This window comes from Nyctibius grandis, chromosome 8, assembly GCF_013368605.1.
Source record: "Nyctibius grandis isolate bNycGra1 chromosome 8, bNycGra1.pri, whole genome shotgun sequence".
Taxonomy (NCBI): domain Eukaryota; kingdom Metazoa; phylum Chordata; class Aves; order Nyctibiiformes; family Nyctibiidae; genus Nyctibius; species Nyctibius grandis.
The window spans coordinates 45,072,002-45,093,028 of NC_090665.1; the positions used below are offsets into that span (position 1 = coordinate 45,072,002).

Here is a 21,027-nt window from a genome sequence, read left to right on the forward strand (position 1 = left end):
TTAGTACACAGATTTCTGGAGGCAAGCGGGGAGGAAGCAAAGATCCGCCTAGAAGCAATTTACACTTTCATTTGTTATGCTCCTTTCAAGGGACGGGGAAAAATGAATATTTCAACAAACGAAACATACTCGAGCCTTGGCAAGAGGGAAGCGACAAGTAAACTGAAGTCGGCTTTCTAGGAATAGAGTAGACTGCAAAATCATTTATTTATTTCTGCTTTTCGTGCCTGTCTTCCAGAGCTAGGCCGGGCACGAGGCAGAAGCAGCCATCCTCATGGCTCAGGGAAAGCCTTCAGCCCCGAGAGTGCCCTTTGCTGCCTCTCACCTGGGCTTGGGCTCGTGCTGCAGGGGAAGAGCCCCAGTCCTAGCTGAGCCCTTCCATAGAGATCCTCTGCTGCACATACCCAAAGCCTTGAGCCCATGGAAGCAAGACCTGTTGGGAGTATCAAATTAAACATCTTGGTGTTTTCTAGCTACCATGTTGAGTCATTCTCTCTCTTAAATGCTCCTAACCAGGGCAGAGAACTTACCAAGGGCTGATTCCCACCAGTTCAGTTGGGCTTTCAAAGGCAGATCAGGATCTTCAAAACCTTGCAGAATTTTTCTCCGGTTGTCTGTTGAGGCAGCCTTCACATCCTGCTGCTTCTCACTCCAGGTACGGCTTTTTGATCCCCAAGACACAACAGTCTTTTCCTTCATTTTCCTAAGTAGTCTTAATCTACAATGAGCATCTCAGAGGGAGAAAAGCTCTTTGAATTTGTGTTTCCCTGTACAAAACAATGAATATCATTGCATTTTCCTATCCTTCCTCTTGCTGGACAAGCGGAGGTCCTTTGAAGAGTCGCAGTCTCACTCTGTGTGCAACTACGGCTTTTAGCAGCACAGTCTCTCACCGCGGGATAAGGTCTCTGAGTGCTTTGACGATACATAGAATAAATACATTTTAATTTGCTCATTACGGGAATGATGGATGCTATATATAAAATTAATCATATTCACTAACACAAAACAAACCTGACAACCTCAGCGTCATTACCTGGCCAAGTCCTATACCACTTAATGCATCGTAGTTACCTTGCAAATGACATTGTTCTGACTGCGGAGCCACGTCTCTGCAAAACAAGCTACTGGCTGCTGCATCTGTGTAGTTTGGGATCTTGATGATAACAATTTAACACAGAGAAGCACATTAACGGATTCCTTAAAAGACACCGTTTCAGGCAGCCAGTTTTCTAACCAAATGTTAGTGAACAGTCAGTTATTAACTGCCCTTTCATTTCTAGATACGGAGGACAAACTGTTAGGAGAGATGGCTTAGGCTGTGCAAAGCTTTTTGTTTGCCTTTTTGGCTTCATTTTTTTGTTTCAAATGACTTTGCCCCAGACCAAACCCAAGATATGCCCATGCGATACAGCTTGCTCAACCTTTGACACAACTGATTTAGCTGTTAATCATTTGTGCATGACAAAAAAAAAAAAACCACTTACAGGAAAGCCCTCTCCATATGCGGGACCTTTGCTGGCTGGGAAATGCAGTACACATCCAATATTTCAATAGCAGCAAAAGAGAAGCGAAGATCACAAGCACAGAGCACCCTCTAGATTTAACTGCAAACCATGACAGCGGTCCCGGTGTGTGAAGACCTCAAACCAACCTGCTCCTGTTTTGCTCCCTCTTCACCACGCACACCTCAGTGGTGAACGTGCTTGCCCCTGAATTAGCAGAAAGAAGGTAGGTTAAAACAGCAGCAGGGACCCAAGGGCCAGAATTTCCTACATGTTAACATACCTTTCAGAGAGAACTGAAAAGCAAAATCAGGTTTGCCACGATTTATAATCTGGATTAATTAGAGGTAGGTCTAACATGTAAAATTCACAACAACCACCACAGCTCATTTTCCACTTCTGTGCAGTTTGGGGGCTTAGTGGGTCCATGGATCGGTGGGAATGTCGCCTTGTAACGCTGCCTGTGTCCTTTTTCCCCAGTCTTGATCCTTCTTCGTCGCTGGCTGTAATAGCTGTGGCTGACTGCTGAGCTGTTTTTAAACCCCAAAGCACTTAGTGCTAACAACACTGTAAGTCACTGAACGTGGGTTTCATCACACCTGAAAATGAAGCCTCACTAAGCGCCCACCATGAACACCCAGCTCTCAAGTGCAACGCATCCTTTGCAGAGTTCACAACACCAGCGTAAAGTTTGTGACCCCGTGCTCCTTGTAAATAAAACCCATACAGTTTCACCAAAGATGATTTTTTTTTTTTTAAATGGCAATTTCCTGTCCAAAGGAAAACTGTGAAACACATCAGAGATGAAAGGTCCTCCGTGGGAAACGTTAAGCTAGAGCCAGCAAAGCAGATGTTCTTGCTATCGTTAGTGCACTTTCCAAAAAGAGTTTCTTTTTCTTCTTCTCCGAGACAATCTTTTCATTCCCTGCTTCGGATCTCGTAACGCATTTCCTTCCACAGAAGAACACAACTGGCTCATTCAAAGGTAAGAGGAGGCTCACCCACTGATTTTAACGGTGAAAACATAAGGTGGCAAATATATGGTAAAGTTTACACGTAAGAAACCCTACGGAATGATTTCAGATGTTTACAATTGACTCTGCCGCGTCACCATTTTTGTTACTAATACAGTTATTTTCTGCTGGTAAGGCCCTGGAGATAAAAAACTCACCTTGTTGAGCTTAATTCTCCATTTCTGGCTTTTGATTCAATAAAAATACTGTATAGTGACTCAGTCCAAATTGGGCCCAGGTTTACCTGCTCTGAAAGCTCTGATTCTAAGGTCCTGTGAAGACAGTAAGACAGGCGCTGCAGTAATTAGTAGAAAAAGGAAGAAAAACCCACCGTGCCCCATCTGTTGTTTCCATCTCCCCTCCATTAGACCTCAAGAGAACACACAAACTCATTTTCAAACTAGAAACAGCATTTTTTTAAAGAAAAACCAAGACACTCTGAATATGTCAAATAGTAGAACTTTACAAAAAATGCAACATCTTACAACGTTGTAACTTCTGCTTATTTCTAATACAACTGGCTTCTGACACTGGGAGCTTTTCTTAGACCTTGAAGAACCATCTGTTAAAGAAGACAAAGACACCACAAAAGGTCTGCACGCAGCTAGTACCTGGCAATAATTCTTTATAATCCTTTATTGTCACAAATGTCTGAGGCTGAATGCACACTGATTTGCTGCCCATTAACCTGGTTTTCTTTTAATCTATTGTGATTTCCTTTACTCGCTGGTCAGGAGTATTTACAGAAGTGGTGCTGCGGGAGCTATGACACAGGGTTGAAAAGCCAGCAAATAATATCAGATCTTAAAAGATCTTTCTTAAAAAAAAAAATACATTCTGCATCTGAAAGGCCCTTGAATGGGTAACATTTGAGGCTATTCTTCTTACTGAGATTTTTCAGGTGCTGATAAAACATTTTAGGGGTGATAGATGAGCTACAGAGCAAACACGTCCATTGAGATAAGACTATTTAAAGCTCTAAAAACTAATAGCCGGAGAGTCGTTTCACTAATAGACCTGATATTTCCTGCCTCCAGTAGGATAATTTTAGAAAGAGACAGGCAATGTTACAGGTAATCAGGAAATCCTATCAGGATATCTCCCCATATTCCTCACTGTCATGCTGAAATGTATAACTCAGTTTCCCCATACTTTCAGACAGCAAGTAAAGCAAGAAAAAAAAAATACCCTTTTTCCTTCCCCATGCCAGCTCTCTGCTATACTTAAGTATTAAAAAAAAGGCTCCTAGTGGGGCTGATCCTAGAAAGCAAATCAGTATGAGAAGACCAATTTGTGGAAGACCTCAGCACAAGAGAGCTGACAGAAGTACTCTTCTAAATCATGACTTTTACAGTAGTATCATCAGACCACAGCCAGGAACAGGGGGTGAGGCCCACTGATCTCACATAGAGGAGCAGAACCAGAAGCCAGGAACAGTGCATGCAGCAGTAAGGACAGTGAGAGTAATAGTGTTAGTACAGATGCTTGTGTAGTTGACACAAGGTCACCCTTTAACCCAAACCCTCCATTTTCTGGTTGCCATATGGACTTTTACCTTGTTCATTCACCACTGTGCTTGCCACGTTGGCTTAGAGAGACAACTGTAGATGATGGATTTGAACCTCTGTAGAAAACTGCCAACAGATATCCCCTTTCATTTCTTTGAAATTATATTCTTCTGATTGAGAACAGAATTTGCCAGAAAACTAATAAATATGAACCTGGACAAGACATGAGTTGCTTAGAAAGAAAAAAAAAAAAAAAGAAAAAAGGAAAAGGTGCATGGAAACATATATCACAACCTAGAAAAAGGAAGAAAGGTTAGCTTATCTGCTGTATCAATTGTCACTGTGTAGTGATTTAAGCACACAAAACATTGCCTTTAATCCAACGTGAGCTAAAATTGCATATTCCCAGTCTATACAATCAACTGCTCTCCCAGAAGTCACTGACATGGAAAAGAGAGATCTGTCAGAGTCCTCCCTTCCGTAAAACCGCAGGTTAAATATCTGCAAGATAAGCAACACTTAAAGAGTGTTTACGATTAGGTATCCCCCAAATTGGGGCATTCTTTTTTCCCTCTTTTCCCAGATATTTCCACTCTCAAAAACACTGGCCATGACAGACACCCGCACTGCACCACAAGAATGGCAGAATTACCACAGAAGAGCAAAAGCTATGAAACAAACTTACTGAAATGACGCCTTTTTTAAATGTTTTTATTCATAACAGTATTACATGGTGTGTTACAGAAATTAATGGAAAATTTCTAAAAATTTGTTGTTTTTTGTTGTTGCTGAATGCATTATACATAAAGTTAAAAATAACGTGTCCGTATATGTTAACAAATGGTCATTATCTGAGGTAAAGTTAAAGTAGGTTTAGAAATGTACTGCAACAGTCATTTTATCTTTCTCATCTTTATTAAAAAAATATGTGTCAGAATGCAGAAATAAAAATGAATGAAAACCACGGAGTAAACATTTTTGCAAAGAAGGTGCCCAGTACGTTATCAGATGAAAGGTTTCATCAGACACTTGGATGACTACGATCTATCAAAATATCTTTTCATGACAGGTAAAGATCATGAACCTACGGGGGATAATAACAGGATGGCTGGTGGAATTCCCTGGTTTTTAAATTTAAAGTGACGAATTTAGTGCTAGTGAAGGATGAGGGATTAAACAATTGCACAAGCTGGATATTTTAGTTATCTACAACACTGGTACAGTGCAGAGGCCTTCCAGTCCTCTCAACTCAGCACCTCAACCATGACAAAGACAATCTAATTGTATGACATGACAATTCAGAATTCATTTTTATTATGAGTGTTGGCAAAGGTAAGACACAGGTCCACGGTGATGGTCCAGCTGTCTCTCATGAGACACTGAAATCCCAGCCTCATTCCCTCGGCACCTATTCGTTGCAAGGGCTACGCAAACGATCTGCTTCCTACAGATACGACGTCAATGGATCCTCTGAGATATAAATCTCTTCTTTTTCTTTCAATGTTTTACCCCATAAGTGGAAATGCACTGATGACGCTAAACCTCAAATGTCTATGATGAACCGAAATTGTCTTTGTGGTTCCGTACGTAGGACAAAACCCAAAAGAGCCACTGAGGAAGAAAGTAGCACCACTGTGCAAATCAGGAAAATATTCTAAATGTCCTTCAGAAACGCTTTTACCTCTGCTTTTAATCCTGACACACTCAATCCGCCAAGTTTTCATTCATCTTCTCCAGATAGAAAACTTGATCTTTCTTCTGATGGGAAAATAAGATTCACTACAAAGCTGTTTGCACATGACTAAGGAATAAGCATCGAACGATCGTGAATGGGGATAACGGTTCTCTGCAGGTTCATTAGGTCTATTCACAGCTAATTTTTCATTCACATACATTCTGTAACGCACATTTCTCTAATCTCTCTAATTCAAAATAAAAGACTGGAATCATGGTGTGAGATTTGGTTGTACATATCAACAATTGCCACCCCAGTTTTTGTGTCTTCTAAACCATTTTTAGCTTATAGCAGAGATGAAAAAGTAAAATATTTATAACTCCAGGCCTATTTTAATCATGACAAAAATGTAAATCCTAATGTGTCAATTTAAAAACAAAATCTGCACAATAACCCTAAAAACTGATTAATCATTTGATTTCTTTAACCTTTTTTCCTTTTTCTATTTTTCTTTTTTTTTCTTTTTTTTCTTCTTTTTTTTTTCTTTTTAGTGTTAAACCACTAAATTCAATATACTGTAACTGCATAGGAACATCAGGAAAACACATTTGACCTGTATAACAATTCTCTGTAGGGCAAAAATATATAGATTCTTTATGAAAATCATGTGCTAAACATATGAACCCAAACACTGCACTTTTGCTTCATAAATGTAAAAAAAAGTTGTTTTAAATTCTTTTGTTCTGTGTGTAAACAGTTTGATGACTTCTACGCAGAGGTTCAAAGGAATGTCGATGAAATGTGATTTCTTGGAAGTGGAGTATGTCCATATGATAACGCTAGACCATAAAATCATGTGTTCCCATTAATTTCACTAGTCGCTGACAAGCTGACTGCTTTTGGCAAATGCACTTGAGCTTCAGCCCGTTACCGTAAGCACGTGAAAAAACGTATGTGATGTGAGAACCACAAGTTGGGTTTGCCACACCTCCCAAGCACTGCGACTTGCTACCTTCTCTACTGTGTAATGGCATTAGTAAAAGAATTTTCATAACATTTATATTTACAAAAAAACTGGCAATTTTCATTCGAACTCCTTAAAGCCATTTCCCCTTAAACATTTAAAGAGTTTAACAGTAAGATTTTTTTTTTCAAGTTATAAAATAAAAATCCCATTTGATTTTTCTGATGTACAAAAAGTGATAAAGATGAACAGTTTGATCACAGAATCAGTTTGTTATTCCAAAATCCATGCCATCCTTGTCCCATTTGTAAAGTCCGCTTCATCCAAATTCCTAAACCAGAATCATACCAGTATTATTTGGCAAATGATTTTTTTTTTTTCATCAAAAATGGCACACAGAAGAAAACACTTGTCTGCATAGCATTACAGCAGCAAGATATTGAAGAAACAAAAATATTCCTTTTTCTGCACTTTGTTTAGAGTTTCCTAGGAAATACTGACTCTTGCGTCTTTCCTCAGTGGGACTCGATGTCCTTTCTCTACCCACAACTTGAGTATTCAAACAGAAAGCAGCATTTCTTCCTCATGATGCACTAGAACTTAAAGGTCCATTTGGCAACATTTTCAGTCAGGACAGATAAACAACCGCGTTTTACTCTGTGGTTTCAAGTTAGGAATCATTTCCGCAGGAGGCGTTTTGCTGTTAGATCTGTCACTCATACAAAACTACAGAATGAGAAATAAAAAAAAAAAATGACACTGCCAGTACTTTTTGTTGTTGTTGTTTAAATATGTCTACACAGTGGTAGGAAAAAATAAAAAAGTCAGGATCAGCCTGATGTAAATGATGATGAAAAACATGTCACCATGACATAAAAAGTGCTGACTTGTGCCCAAAAGGCTGTTGAATGATAATGCTGCTGCTACATACAGACTCTGCTTTTCTCAAAAGAAAAAGAATGTCTAATACTGAATAAATTTCAGATGCTCATTATTTATATGCGGCATATAGAAGAAAACATATGTTTAAAAGAAGACCAAGGAGTAAGATTTCCTAGTCTGGACACCCATGACTCGTGGGGATGGGGCTGGACTCGTGGGATGATAAGCAGGGAGAGTTTTTGTTTTGTGCTGCCACAGGAATCTGCCATTGGTTGCCAAAAAAATAGTCAGGAACGCTCGTAGAGTCAGTCCAGGAGCGCAATCATCTCTCCTCGTCAGACAAAATCAATCGGAAAAAAGCATGAAAGCCAAAGGCCTGCCAGGTCGTTGGGTTTCGTTTGAGTCCTGGAGCACCACAAGCCTGTACCAATGCTATTTCTTAGGTCTGTTGATCTGGGCGTAGAGAGGTTCTGCTTCCTGGGGATAATGAAAATAAGATCAGCGGAGACGTCTCCAGAAAGTTTTTAGCACATTTTTAGAACGTCTGCTTGAGAACAGCAATACCTCGTGAGTCAAAACCCAAAGGAAGCGTTTGTTTCCTGTGCTGCCTGGAATGATCACGGCACCCCACTCGAATGGGGAAGAAAATGTGACATTATTTCAGAAAATGAATGCTTACTATCAATTTCCTCTTCCTGTATTGGCCGTGCACGGATCCTCAGGAGGTATTGCTGGGCACAGACACATGAAGAAATGAAATGATATTTATATGACCAGATGTTTTGAAGTTTACAGGCCAGAAATACAGCTGGTGTAAAACACTGTTCCTCGTGCCAGGCTGAGACCCACCCCCAGCAGCAGAACATAGCTGTGGGTTTTACACAACTCATGGAGAAAAACACTTGTAAAACAGAAACCGCCGCTGAAAGCTGAGCTGAAAGCTGTGATGGGATTTTAAATAACAATATGAGTTGCCTATAAAGCATGAGGAAAGGAAGCTCTGTGCAGTTTGATTAGGAGTCTGTATAGCCATTAGTACAACCACTAAAGCTGTGAGGAAAGCATGTCGATTTGCTAAGAGATACTTTCTTGGGAATTTCCTGGATGTTGGGGGGGAAAAAAAAGCTGCCATGTTCCTCAGTGTTGCTTCATAGCTGACACCCTGTGCTTTCTTAATACTATGTTCATCTTGGCTGCAGTGGGAAGTAAACCACCCATGAACCCTGGAATCCATTCTACTTCATTTCCAGAAACTAATTTATTAAACTACGAATGACATCTAAAAAAAGAACAAGACAGGCAGAAAGGCTAATTAATGCCATACTGCATTAACTCTCCACAGCTTGATAAATATTCAAATACCATGCCACGACATTGAATTTAACTGAGTTAGAATCAACTCATGTTACAGCAGCATCAGCAGAAGCTGACTTTGAGCAAAAAAAAACAACCTCCAAAGGCTGGCAAATCACTGGGCACTGCAAAGCACATAAATGTCTGGCAGGGGTTGGCAGAGGATTTTAATTACTGCTTATAAAAATGATGCTGCTCCTAAGAAAACCAGCCCAAAGGTGGATCCATAGCGCTGTATTTACTCCGTGCCCAGGGTGCCTGGCCAGTGCTCCAGGCTGTGCCCCATCCCAGTGCCCTGTCCTGCCTCACTGTGCATCTCGTGTTTAATGAGGAGCAACACAAAAAATCCAAAATATGACTTGTCTCCTCCATGCCAAGAAAAGCTGTCTCTTATTCCTTGAAACGACTATATTTCTGGAGCTTGCAGAGACTCTGCTTCCCCATCTCCAACCTACACGAGTACACTACTGAGTACACTACATTACAAGAGGATGAGAGAAATCCTATGGAACTATCAAATAAAGGCTGCTGAAATTACCCCCAGCAAGAAGCAAATATATTTTGTGACCTTGAAAAACCAAAGGTAATCAGAAGAGATGAGAGTAAATAACTGCACTTCACATACTGTGTGCTAAGTCCACCTATGCCAATTTTCATGTACCGCAGACATGAAGCTGGCAGAATGATCTATCACAGCTAGTTCAGAGAAAATCTGCACTAATTAATGTGGGAACCTGACACACACCAGGCCGTTCTTCAGGCATTTGCTGAACCTGAGGTGATTGCAAAGGGAAGTGAAAAGGGAGGAGGAGAAGAAAAGAGGAGGGAGGGAGAACATCCCTTTGGAACAAAAGATGTCAGTTTTTCAAATGCCTTCGCGAGAAAAAAGAGCCTTTCAAAATGTCAAGCGTGCTTGTTAGAGCTGTCCTCAAATATATTTAAGATATGCAGATGCGCTTAAGTAACAGGTGTCCTAAGGTGTCACTGAACTTGACACCACTGGAAGAGGAGAAGGAGTTCATCATCGGTCATCAGCACTTTCAACACAAGGCAGCCTTTAGCATTAGAGATTTCTTTTATTCATACCCAATATTTATCTGAACACACACTTCATGTGGTGAAGGCCTGCATTTCTCACTGATTTGAATTTTTCTTCTAGTAGACCAGATCATTTTGACAGAAAAATGTGCTCTTACGTCTTCCTTTTAGCTGATTTCCCCCTTCAGAAGCCTAAACGAGAAATTAATTGCAGTAATCGCATGCAATCTTCTCAGCTGAATTTTTTTTGTCAATGACTGAGATTTGCTTTCTAATATTTTGAGATAATTCAAGCAGTACATCTTGTCTGTAGCCCAACATTGCAAACAGTATCTGTAAAGTATTGATAATGATACTCAAAAGAGCAAAAGAGAGCAGAAAGGGACAGAAAAGAGGCAAAAGGAGAGTTGAGTGCTGTTGACTTCCTGGATAGCTTCTCTCAAAATGCCAGGCAGCGGGGCTTCACAAGCATTATTTTGGAGGGTCTTGGAAGCAGGAATAAACCCCCTTTCTTTTTACACATGCCACTCAAAAGTCACAGGAAATGTCGTTAAAAGGCAGGCAAGCCTAACTCTTCCCACAGCATCGGAATCATCTCACCAATGTTTTCTGCTTTCCACTTCTACCACTGCATTAGGAACAGATCCAGAGGGAAGGAAATGACAGAATGGGTCTTTGTCATAAAAAAAAAGGGGGGGGGAACAAATAAAGTAACATACAAAGCTTCCAATTCACATGAATAGCTTGAATCTGAAACTGTTTTCCTTTCTATAGGATTGACTCAGAAGCACTTCTGATGTGCTTTCATCAACCCACAGGGAGAAACCAAGAAGACAGCTGCAGCACCTTTTTTTGCTGCTAAATCCCACTTGAAGGCTTCTATCAGCTTCGGGGATATACAATTTCTGGCAGATGTTTGAGAAGTAAACGTTTTCCTTTATGTTTGGAAGCTGCTATCAAAGTAGTGTTTAGCTATACACTCACATACCAATGGGGCTCTGTATGTTGAACAGTAGCCTTCGAATAACAAGATATTGCAGGAAGAGGATAGGAATTCACACGTCAGGTATCTGACCAAAGTGACAGGTTGCAGTAAGGGACCAGAAATGTCTAAATATACATGCCTCAAGTTAGACAGCTAAATATTTAGGAAGCTACAAGTATGTTGTGTAAACGTTGAGTTATGAACTCCCTCAGAATAAACTGCAAAAACTACCAAAGAGAAAATTTTCCCTATGTATGCTGTAGTTACATATTCCAGAGATACTTCATGCTTAGAATCAGTTTATTCTTCCCATTTTAAAGAACATTTTGCACAATAAACAAGACTGCAGCAAACAGCAAGTATTTCTGGTATAGTACACTACTGCATGAGGTAACAAGGTTGCTAATGGTTTTGAACGACATTATGTAAATACTAGAAGTAAATTTGCATCCTATTTAAAGATATTAACATCTGCTCCTCAGCAGAACTAATCATTGGAGAACATATCTTGAAAGATTCAGCATCTACTTGGGCTTCTGGAAGTGATCCCACTCACAAAACATAACACGGGACTCGGTTAGGAAGAAACCATTTTTCCATTGGCAGTCCCTTCATCATTGCAAGGCACCCTGCTACGTGCAAGGCTTCAGGCAAGATGTACTGAGTTGTAGAGGTGAGGCCGCATAGATTTGTTTGCCCTTTACAATAGATTCTCAGCACCAGTTTTACTCCTGGTTGACTGATCAGAGAGGGCAGGCTCAAACGAGAGAGTTTCATGAAATAAGTGTGCTGGAACTCCAGCCAAAATGAGAATCTTGTGCTGGGGATGCAAGTGAAGGGAATGGGAGTGCAATGCTTCTTCTCGATTTATTGCATGCTGACTCAATAAAATAAGACGTAGCAAACTTGGCAAGCGGGATTCAAATTAAATATCTTTGGTGATAAGACAGGTAATTCCTGTTGGCTCATTAACAGGAGGTGGCTCATCTTTGGTTATTTTTAATACAGTTAGCCTCTACTAGCAGCATAAATACAGCAACCTTCTATTTTGGGATTACGACTGAAGAGTACCTCTTCTTACTATAAACCTGCCTAGGAATATTTCCTAGTTTCAAATATCCAGTTTAATTATTAGCATTTTAAAAGTCTCTGTCATTTTAGCACCCAGATGGATGCTATGCATCCATAAAAGGAAAAGCAATGAGAACTACTCGGAAAGATGAACCCTGCTCCATCTTGGTCCCTGTATAATAATGAACTGCAGCCAAGAAACACACCTATTATTTCTGGGCCCCTTTCCTAACAAAACAGTAGCTATGCAATTATACCTTCCGTCTACATATCTGTCAATTCTCCTTCATAACTCTTGAACCTGATGGCCAATTTGAAGCAAATTGTTCAGAAGTCTCAAAGATACTAAATTATCGCACGTGCCTTTTAAAAATCAGTTGTTGTGCAGAAGACAGGGAACTTTTAAATGACCTCGTTAAAGAGAAAACTGGGAGAGCTCGTCCCCTAACTGAATTGCTGGCTTGCCAATCAGCCAGTACACGGCTCTAAACAAGCTACACAGTATGTTATCACTTGTTTAGAGGAAGAAGTTGGAGAAACGGAAGGGTACCTGGCTGCTTCAAGCGGGGTTGAAGACATTGAAAGAGGGGAGAAACCCATGTATGAGCTGGTTGCATTAAAACAAAGCTTGAAGGGGACTACAGCAGCAGAGATGAAGGCAAATCTGCAGGATGCCTCTGTTCACAGAGCAGCCTGAATTTCTCTGGTCTTGTCCCTTCAGATTCCCTGGGGAATATGATGAACAAACGCACATGAGGCCTGAAATGACAACTTTAGGATTTCTCTGGAATGAAGCAGTACTTCCCAAACTGTGATCCCTTTCCAAACGCACATCACTACTTCTTCTCTCTCAGGTTCACAGCCCTGCTCAGTGCTGTGTCTTTAGTCAGAGAATGATAGCTCTAGAGCCTACAGTAAGAACAGGTCACCTGCAATCATTATGAATTTCTCTTTGGACTCTATTCAGTTCCCATCGAGCTGGATGAATGATAGTAACATATCCTGCAATATAGCCTTTGCAATGGGTGCAAGCTGGAACACAGGAGGTTCCACATAAATACGAGGAAAAACTTCTTTACAGCGAGGGTGACCGAACACTGGCACAGGCTGCCCAGAGAGGCTGTGGAGTCTCCTTCTCTGGAGACATTCAAAACCCGCCTGGACGCGTTCCTGTGTGATATGGTCTAGGCAATCCTGCTCCGGCAGGGGGATTGGACTAGATGATCTTTCGAGGTCCCTTCCAATCCCTAACATTCTGTGTGATTCTGTGATATTTTGAGCCATTCAGAGTCCTAGTGCAATAGAAAGGGGGCAGAAGGAAGAAGATGCAGAATCAGCTTAATATGCCCTCCTGAGGCTCACCAAGCTCCCAGAGAAGCCAATGCTTTGTCCATAACTTGCTATTTTCTTTCAACCTCCTAATAACAGCTCAAACAAAGAGTTATAGTCATCCATCCTGGAGCTGACTAAGATTATTCAGAACATTTATCACTAAGAATGGCACTTGCTCAAAGATGAATGATGGCAGCCGGCCACCGAAGTACCACCAAAAGCTGATAGACAAATATTCTAATGAACTGTGCTCTCCTGACAGTGCTGATAGCATCATGAAGGGTGTGACATATTTTGAGGGCTTATAATTGTCTGCACACATTTCGCAGAACAACTAAACAACTTTTTTAGGAAGATATGCTCTAGTCACAAATGTTTTGAAGGTTTCCTGAGAATCTCTTGTGAACGACTGCCAGTGCAAGTCTTGAACTGGGCGGCATATCAATAGAGCTGCATTTGTTCCAGCACTTAAAATGACTTTTATTGCAATAATTGTGGTACCAAATATTTCCTTATTCTCTTTCAGAAGCTTCATCCTGTTGGTAATTTGCCTTCAAGAACCAGTTCGTGTGGTCCATACGGAATTAGACTGCATTTGTGATACCTGATATCCCAGTATTCAGGATGAATTTATTCTTTCCACAATTAGGATGTTTTGTTTGGAGATGCTGGCCAACATAACCACAGGTATCTGAAGAAGCCTGACATCAGAGAGTCAAAGTTTGCTCTCCTCCTTCCCTTTTCTCATCATGCTTGAAGGCTCCCCTTTCTATAGCCTTTGCTAAGCTTTCAATTGTACAGCTTCAGGGCTTCCTAGAGTCACGGTGTGCAAGACCAATTGCTGAGGCTAAAATACCCCCATGAACAAAAATACCCACACCAGCAGGGTCTGTACCTAACACCCTATAATTCAGGTTGATCAGGTGCACTGGTGCAAAGGGGATGACCAGGTGAAAACTCCTCCGTTCAAACTTCTTGCTTCAATCCCAAATGCCAATAATAAGAAATATTTAACATATTTGGTAGAATCACAGATAACACAGTTGTTTCCCTCTCTCTCCTTTCACCATAGTTACCCCCACACAGTCTCTAAAGACAGCAGTAGGGATTAAATGTAAGTCAGCTGAAGATGGCAGTCTTATTACTCAGTGTTCTCCTCACCCCTTCTGGAAAATCACTATCCATCCTCAACACCGCTCATGAACAAAGGGAAAACAAACAAATATAAATCTTGCTATGAATAGCTCTAGAAATAGCTGATTTTATTTCACCTGTGAAATTTAGGCCTGTCTGCTTCTTATCTCCAACCATAAAGGGACAAAAACGTAACATATCCATAAAATGCCACATTTACCTACTAAGAACCCATAGCTATTTGTAGAAGAGTGACTTACAAGAACAGCTACTGGTAAGACGAGGATTTTGAGAGCTTAAGTTGAAGATCACAAAAGGAAGAGAGGAAAAACAGAGAAATTAAGATAGTAACTGAAAGATGCTGCATTATTTCCACATGAGAATATGGAGTAACAGAAGGAATCAAGAAACCAAATTGCTAAGGTACCTTGAAAGATCAGGATACCAAGTACTAGGCAGGTGAGCACTCTGCATACATCAAGACAAGGTAAGTAAAGACATTATATGGGCATAGCTGATTTCATAGGGATGCTGGGAACAGATGTATTTGAAATTTCTGAACACAATACTATGTCACGCTCCTGAGAGGTCCATTCATCTGAGCTGTACACGGTGCTGTTCTTGGTGTGAAGAACCACGTTCTAAAGAGCAAAGTAATCTCCCACCGAACACACAAAAGTGGCTTTTATGCAGACTGTGATTCTTTTGTACTACATGCTTCTCCCCATTAAGTTTCTCTCCAAATGTGGAGCTCAATACACAACACGGTAGTAAGTCCTGAATTGACAATTTTCCATGGAGATTAGACTTGCTGTTGCTCTGACGATACTGGGCTTCAGAATTAGATGGGCTGGTTTTAGCAAGTGGATTTCCTACGGACTGCTGCTGAATGGCACTGCACAGAGGCACAATGATATTAGTGTAACTTCTCTGGATGGAGGCTTTCTTTTTGTTCAGCCTCCTGTTCCTGCCTACAGCTTTTAGGAATTACTGTAATACGATAATCAGTAACATTATTTAACATTTCCTAGAATATATTTCTGAGAATTATACATATTTTATGCAAGACTCTACAAGAATTAACAAAAAATATAGAAAAAACATATGGAATCACTGGTAATATACTGTTCTTGTAGCTCCCAGAGACCCTTGACAGGTAAAAAAAAGTATTTTACTAAGCGCTATATAAAAGCAGAACAAAAGGAGTCCCTCACTTGACTGCCTAACATGGTAATATGCATTAACAGACTTAAACTACTGTTTCAAGTTATTGCCAGAATTCCTAGTAGTTAAACGTGTGTGATGCCAGCTTACAAATGATGCTAACTATCTCTGTGACAGTCAGAAAAGTAGAAAGAGATTTTATCGTTATTCTCCCCATGATGAATTTCAGAATTACCCCGATTAGGATAAACTGCAATAAACAAATGTATGTGGGTTTTCAGAGTGTGGGACTCAGATAAAGGTCGAATTCTCTTTCTTGATTTACAAAAGAACTCTTGAGGTGGTCTGAAGCTGGGACAGCCAGCTACGTCAGTGCTGGCCAGGGCCAGGAAAGGCAAAGCCACTTTACTATGTGGCACCACCAGCCTGCAGAAGCAGTTCTCGCTGGAGTACAATAACCAGCGGATGCTCTTGCCAGAGCAGCTCATCCCAGCTTGACTCTGTCCTTACACTGTCATTTTTAGACTCAATGAGACACAAAGCTTAATGCTACATTTGCTTTAGCCCCCAAGAGCTGAGCACTTTACGTTAGTGAAGCCAAAGAAAGGGGAGGTGCCTTCTCACAGCACCACATATTATTAAGAGATAATCTTATTACTCCCAAGTGGATCAAAGCTAAGTTACCGTAAGATTTTTTTAACCATATTGAATACACAAAGTAAACTGTCTCCTAATAAAACTATTAATTTTGAGTTGAAATCAAATTATTCCAGCTCAGGGTGGATAAGTCACTGGTAAACATACTCCAGCTCCCGTACAAAAATAAAAATGGTTCTACTATTGTTATGGCTTTGCTCCAGGAGCTCTGTGCTGAAGGACCAAAGCAGCATCAGATCACTTATTTGGGTAATACAAAACACGAATGGCAGACAGGAAGACGACAATGAAAATATCCTTCAAATAGTAACACTAGAGAGTATTTGGATGGAATAACAACGCTCAGCACTCACAAAACTTTGTAGCTTTACTGTCTTTTTGGTCAAACGTATATACTGTATTGAAACAAATCACAGAACATTCCCTGGCAGCCACATTTTCTAACGTGTTCTGTAACACAAAAGATGAAAAGACCATCTTTCCCGACTGTCTGGATTTAAATTACTTACATTTGATGAATAATTTTTAAAACATCAGTATGCCAATAGTAATAAGAATGATTGTAATTTTCAGATGTTTTTAATTTGCAGTTGGAGACAAAAATACATAAACCCATTTAAAAAATTTTTACATGCAGATAATAAATGTGCTGCTTCTACTGATTATCACATTGATTTAGGGTAGGAGTGTTCATCTATCATTACATAATTTTATTTAATGTTTGTTACGTCTATGGGTAAGATGTCTTATTCCATTTAATATGTTACATCTGACTAAAGGCCAGAGCGGATTTGATAACAAAAAAAAATGTTCTGCCTAATACATTGACAGTAATGGCTCAGTTTCCCTATTTCCCCTTAGAATCTGAACACGAAAATAAGTTACATTTCTTTAAAGCATGCAGGCAGCTAAAACACACATATTTGCTTAAGTTGCAATACTTAGTGAATGGCAAAAGCCATGCAAACCACTGAGCATGAGGAATACACTGTGGGTAATGGAGAGGAACGAGGGAAGAGATGAAAAGGGAAAACAAACCATGCATCCATGAAAGCAATGGCAGGCACTGGTGGAAGAATAAGCAAGCACCTCAAGGTGTAGAGAAAAAAAGGACAGATACCTACCCCAACCTGCGCTATCTAGCTACCGACCTGTGGACTTATAGTATCACCAGTTGGCTCACCAAATGGATCACTGTTGGATGAGGCCTGAGACCCATCAGGCTAGAATACAAGAACATAACACCTTTTTTTCTCAACAAAAAGAAAGTGAAAAGTCAACACGAGGTTATTTTCATGCTGTGGGCATTACAAGTACATACTATCTCATGAAAACCAGAAAAGTGGGACTTCATCGCTGGTATGTTCTCAAAAGCCGTAATGGTTTCCTATAGCTGATACAGGCAGGAAAGGACCACACCAGCACCTGCTGGAGCCCACACAGGAGCTGCCACAGACTTCAGAAGGTACTGGATCAGACAAACCAGAACTGCAAAAGGCCCTGAAAGCCAGTGAATCCATGCGATTCAGAAAGAGTCCAAGCTTGCGTTATTTTGTACCTTTGGGTCCTTTTTTTGTACAGACTCCCTCTTGCCTTTGGCTCACTTAGGCTCTTATTTGCCCAAGATAACCTTGTGATTTAAAGTCTTTGCTTGGATAACATTTCTTGCTTTGGTCCACTGAGTCTAAGGCAAAGAAATCCCATACTGAGGGCCAGAACATTGAGGAATATAACTAGGCAATCAAGAATGTGCAAGACAACACCAATCATCATCTTTTAACACACAAACTCTCACATCCCTTTCTGCAGCCTCAGCATGTATGTTGTTTTACCTCAGACTCCCTCACCATCAACAAGTGAATGCTGGTATGCTAAAAAGGGCATTGGCTACAACTAACATACATAACCTTACGTATGAACTCCGAGTGTGGTTCCTTGTATGCAGTATTAGTGCATATCAACATAAATGTCATGCTTTTAGCTATCAAAACTGAACTGGGCAGTGAATGCTGTCTGCAGCTCCTCCTTAAATACCACCCAGCCCTATTAGAATAGTTATTTCTGACACTACGAACAACACCTAACTTCTGTCTTTTCTAGCTAAAAGGAGCTAATGAGTATTTAGAAACCTTGTTGCTACTCACAGCCTCTTGCTCCTCACTTTTGCTTGGGCTTTCAAATCCCTCTTCAAAGAGGTCATCTGCAGCAGGATCACTGGTATGAGATGCTGATGATTTTGATGGAGAACTCTGTCTGGGTGCAGGGGTTGGAGCTAAACAAAGATTAAAGTAACATCAATAGAATATGTATCTGTTTATTTGTTCAGAAAGACACCGTAGCACAAAATTTGCTCGTGCTTTAAAGCCCTCAACTTTTATTACCCCTGAAAATTATTTTCTGATGAGGAGCTGTACGAGGTAAATTTGAACACAGAAGTCATTATCAATTCCATAGATTTGATTTTATTCAGCCGTTTCCAAATTAAATTTGTCTGCATCTGGCATATGTCTTTAGGAACCGGGGAGATGCCACTACATTACATTAAGAATGCATGAGTTGCCTGCCCTATGGCAGGTAAGTGAAACAGAAGGTCTCCGGCTGGCCCCTGGTAAATCTGTGTCTTAATGAATTCCTCCTTTTCAGCAATCTGCAAAATCCCCCATTTCCATGCTATGAACAAAATAAGCTTATTTTACAGCTATTCAATGGATTTCCTCACATGTCCAATACAGAAAGCTATTAAAATAAATACCCACTCCCGAATTTCTGCAAAGTATGGCTTGAATGTGACATAAGTGAAACCATTTGTTAGGTTGAATGTCACGAGCATTTTCCAACCAGCTTGCACGTCCCTAGCACAGAACTCATATTACTGCCTCCCTAGAAATTAAATTTCAGACTGCAGCTATCAGGGCTGTTGATTTCAATGGTCTCTGAAATTCCTCTCTGATACTTTTCTTTATGGTTGGAACACATTTAATAACCTAGACCATGCATGACGGTTCTCAGTCCATATCTGTGCTGCAATTTACTGTATGAAAAAAAAGAAAGAAATGCTTTGAGAAGCAGTCACGTCTGAGGAAAGGTATGGCTGAAAGCATATGAATACTCACGTGAATTTGTAGATGGTGTCGTGGAAGTCACAGGAGTCAAATTTAACTGAGAGATGTCAAAGTCATCACAATCATCTGCTTCCTGTGCCATCCCAACTTTGTTAAAGTAACTTGAGAAGGCCTCTGAGGTACAACTGAGGGAAGGCTGATCTGGTTTTCTTGATGGCACTGGTGGAGGCTGAGCCATCTGGAAATCTTTAAACATTTCTTTTCCCATTTTCTGTCTGGGCCTGTCTGTCTGTGGACTTGATCTGTTGGAATCACTTGTGGGTGGAACAGTAGCTATAGGAGCAATGGTACCTTGAAACATGGCTGCTTGTAAAGGCAAAACAGTTTGTGTTGGCATGAAGGCAGTTGGTTGGAACTGACCAGCTACAGATGGCCACGGTTGCTGAGTAGGAGGAAAAATACCGGGTTGGCCCCACGCTATCGGCTGTCCTCCCTGCATCACCTGAGCAACTGGAGGCTGAGCACCCATGGCCAACTGCTGTTGAACAAGTGGTTGCTGTCCCCAGAATGAGGGCAGAACAGCTCCCATGGCAACATAACCTTCAAAGAATAAAGAGAGCAGGGGGGGGAAAAAAAAAGATGAAAGATTTTAACACTACTGTCAAGAGCGTGCAGAAAAAGCTACGCAATGAATCAGAAACATGCAGGCTACATTAGTGATCCCAGAGCTTCAGCACACTTAAAAAGAAAACTGAAAGACATGGTTGAATTCACGTCGCTGAACAAATACTTATGTACAAAACCACAAATTGCTGGATATTGGCAATAATCCTTCCCCTCACCCGAACAAAAAAGTTCTTCTCTTCCTCAGTGAGTACCCCCCTGGGTCTGTGCAGACCTGCGTCCGTGGACCTTGTTGGCAGCTGGCCATCTGGCAGCTCCTTTCCCTGGGGCTGTGTCAATGCACAGCCAGGATCAGTTTGGTCAAGCCACTTACCATAACCACAGCAGCTCCCAAAACATTTCCTAAACTCACTCACTTGCAGCAAAGCCCTGCTCCTCACTGCTGAACTCTGCAGGCTCTTCTTACTTCCCTGACTCCCCCCATCCTCTGCCTTCCACCTCCACCTGTCCTGTTCCTCTCGGGGCAAGGAGACATATCTATTTCAACAGATGGCTATGATGGATTCTCCAGACGTCCTTTTATCTTGCACGCACCCTAACCTCATCCAAGCAGCAAGGGTTTTCATCTGACATTATCCCCAAACCCTGCACCATCAGTGTAACCTTTCTGAGATGCAGCGGCTAACCTGACGCTGCAACACAGCCCATCAGAGAAGGAGTTAACCAATTAGAAAGTCACTGTTGAATGATTCCAGGCACCACTCCTCCTTTTTTTTTTTTTCTTAAGTGAAGCTGAGAACGCTGCTCTTGCAGTGCTCCAAGTATCCCAGGGAGAATCAGCAGTCAAAGCCACATCCCTTACGTGTCTGTGCACAATGCTACACAGCTTTCAAATTTTGAGCACTTTGAGGAACACAGAAAAGTCTAAAGGAAATATCAGGGTTCGACTAAGTGGAATACCTTTGAAATGCAACCAAATTCTCCATGTCTCATCCTTGTATTTACTGAAGACAGCCCAGGATATTCATTGCTACTGCAAAGAAACCAAAGCTAAACTAAA

General features: G+C 40.9%; 1 protein-coding gene across 1 annotated transcript in view; it reads right to left on the reverse strand.

The window, feature by feature from the left end:
• Positions 1–7,359: 7,359 nt before the first annotated feature.
• The window catches only part of DAB1 (DAB adaptor protein 1), a 345,879-nt gene continuing 332,211 nt past the window's right edge, over positions 7,360–21,027 (reverse strand). Inside the window, exons 12-15 of the mRNA XM_068406705.1 lie at positions 19,395–19,943; positions 18,426–18,553; positions 17,406–17,504; positions 7,360–8,024 (exon numbers count right to left, since the gene is read on the reverse strand). Of these exons, the coding sequence (XP_068262806.1) occupies positions 17,421–17,504; positions 18,426–18,553; positions 19,395–19,943 (761 nt within the window). The 3' untranslated portion in view covers positions 7,360–8,024; positions 17,406–17,420. The remainder of the gene's footprint in view (positions 8,025–17,405; positions 17,505–18,425; positions 18,554–19,394; positions 19,944–21,027) is intronic.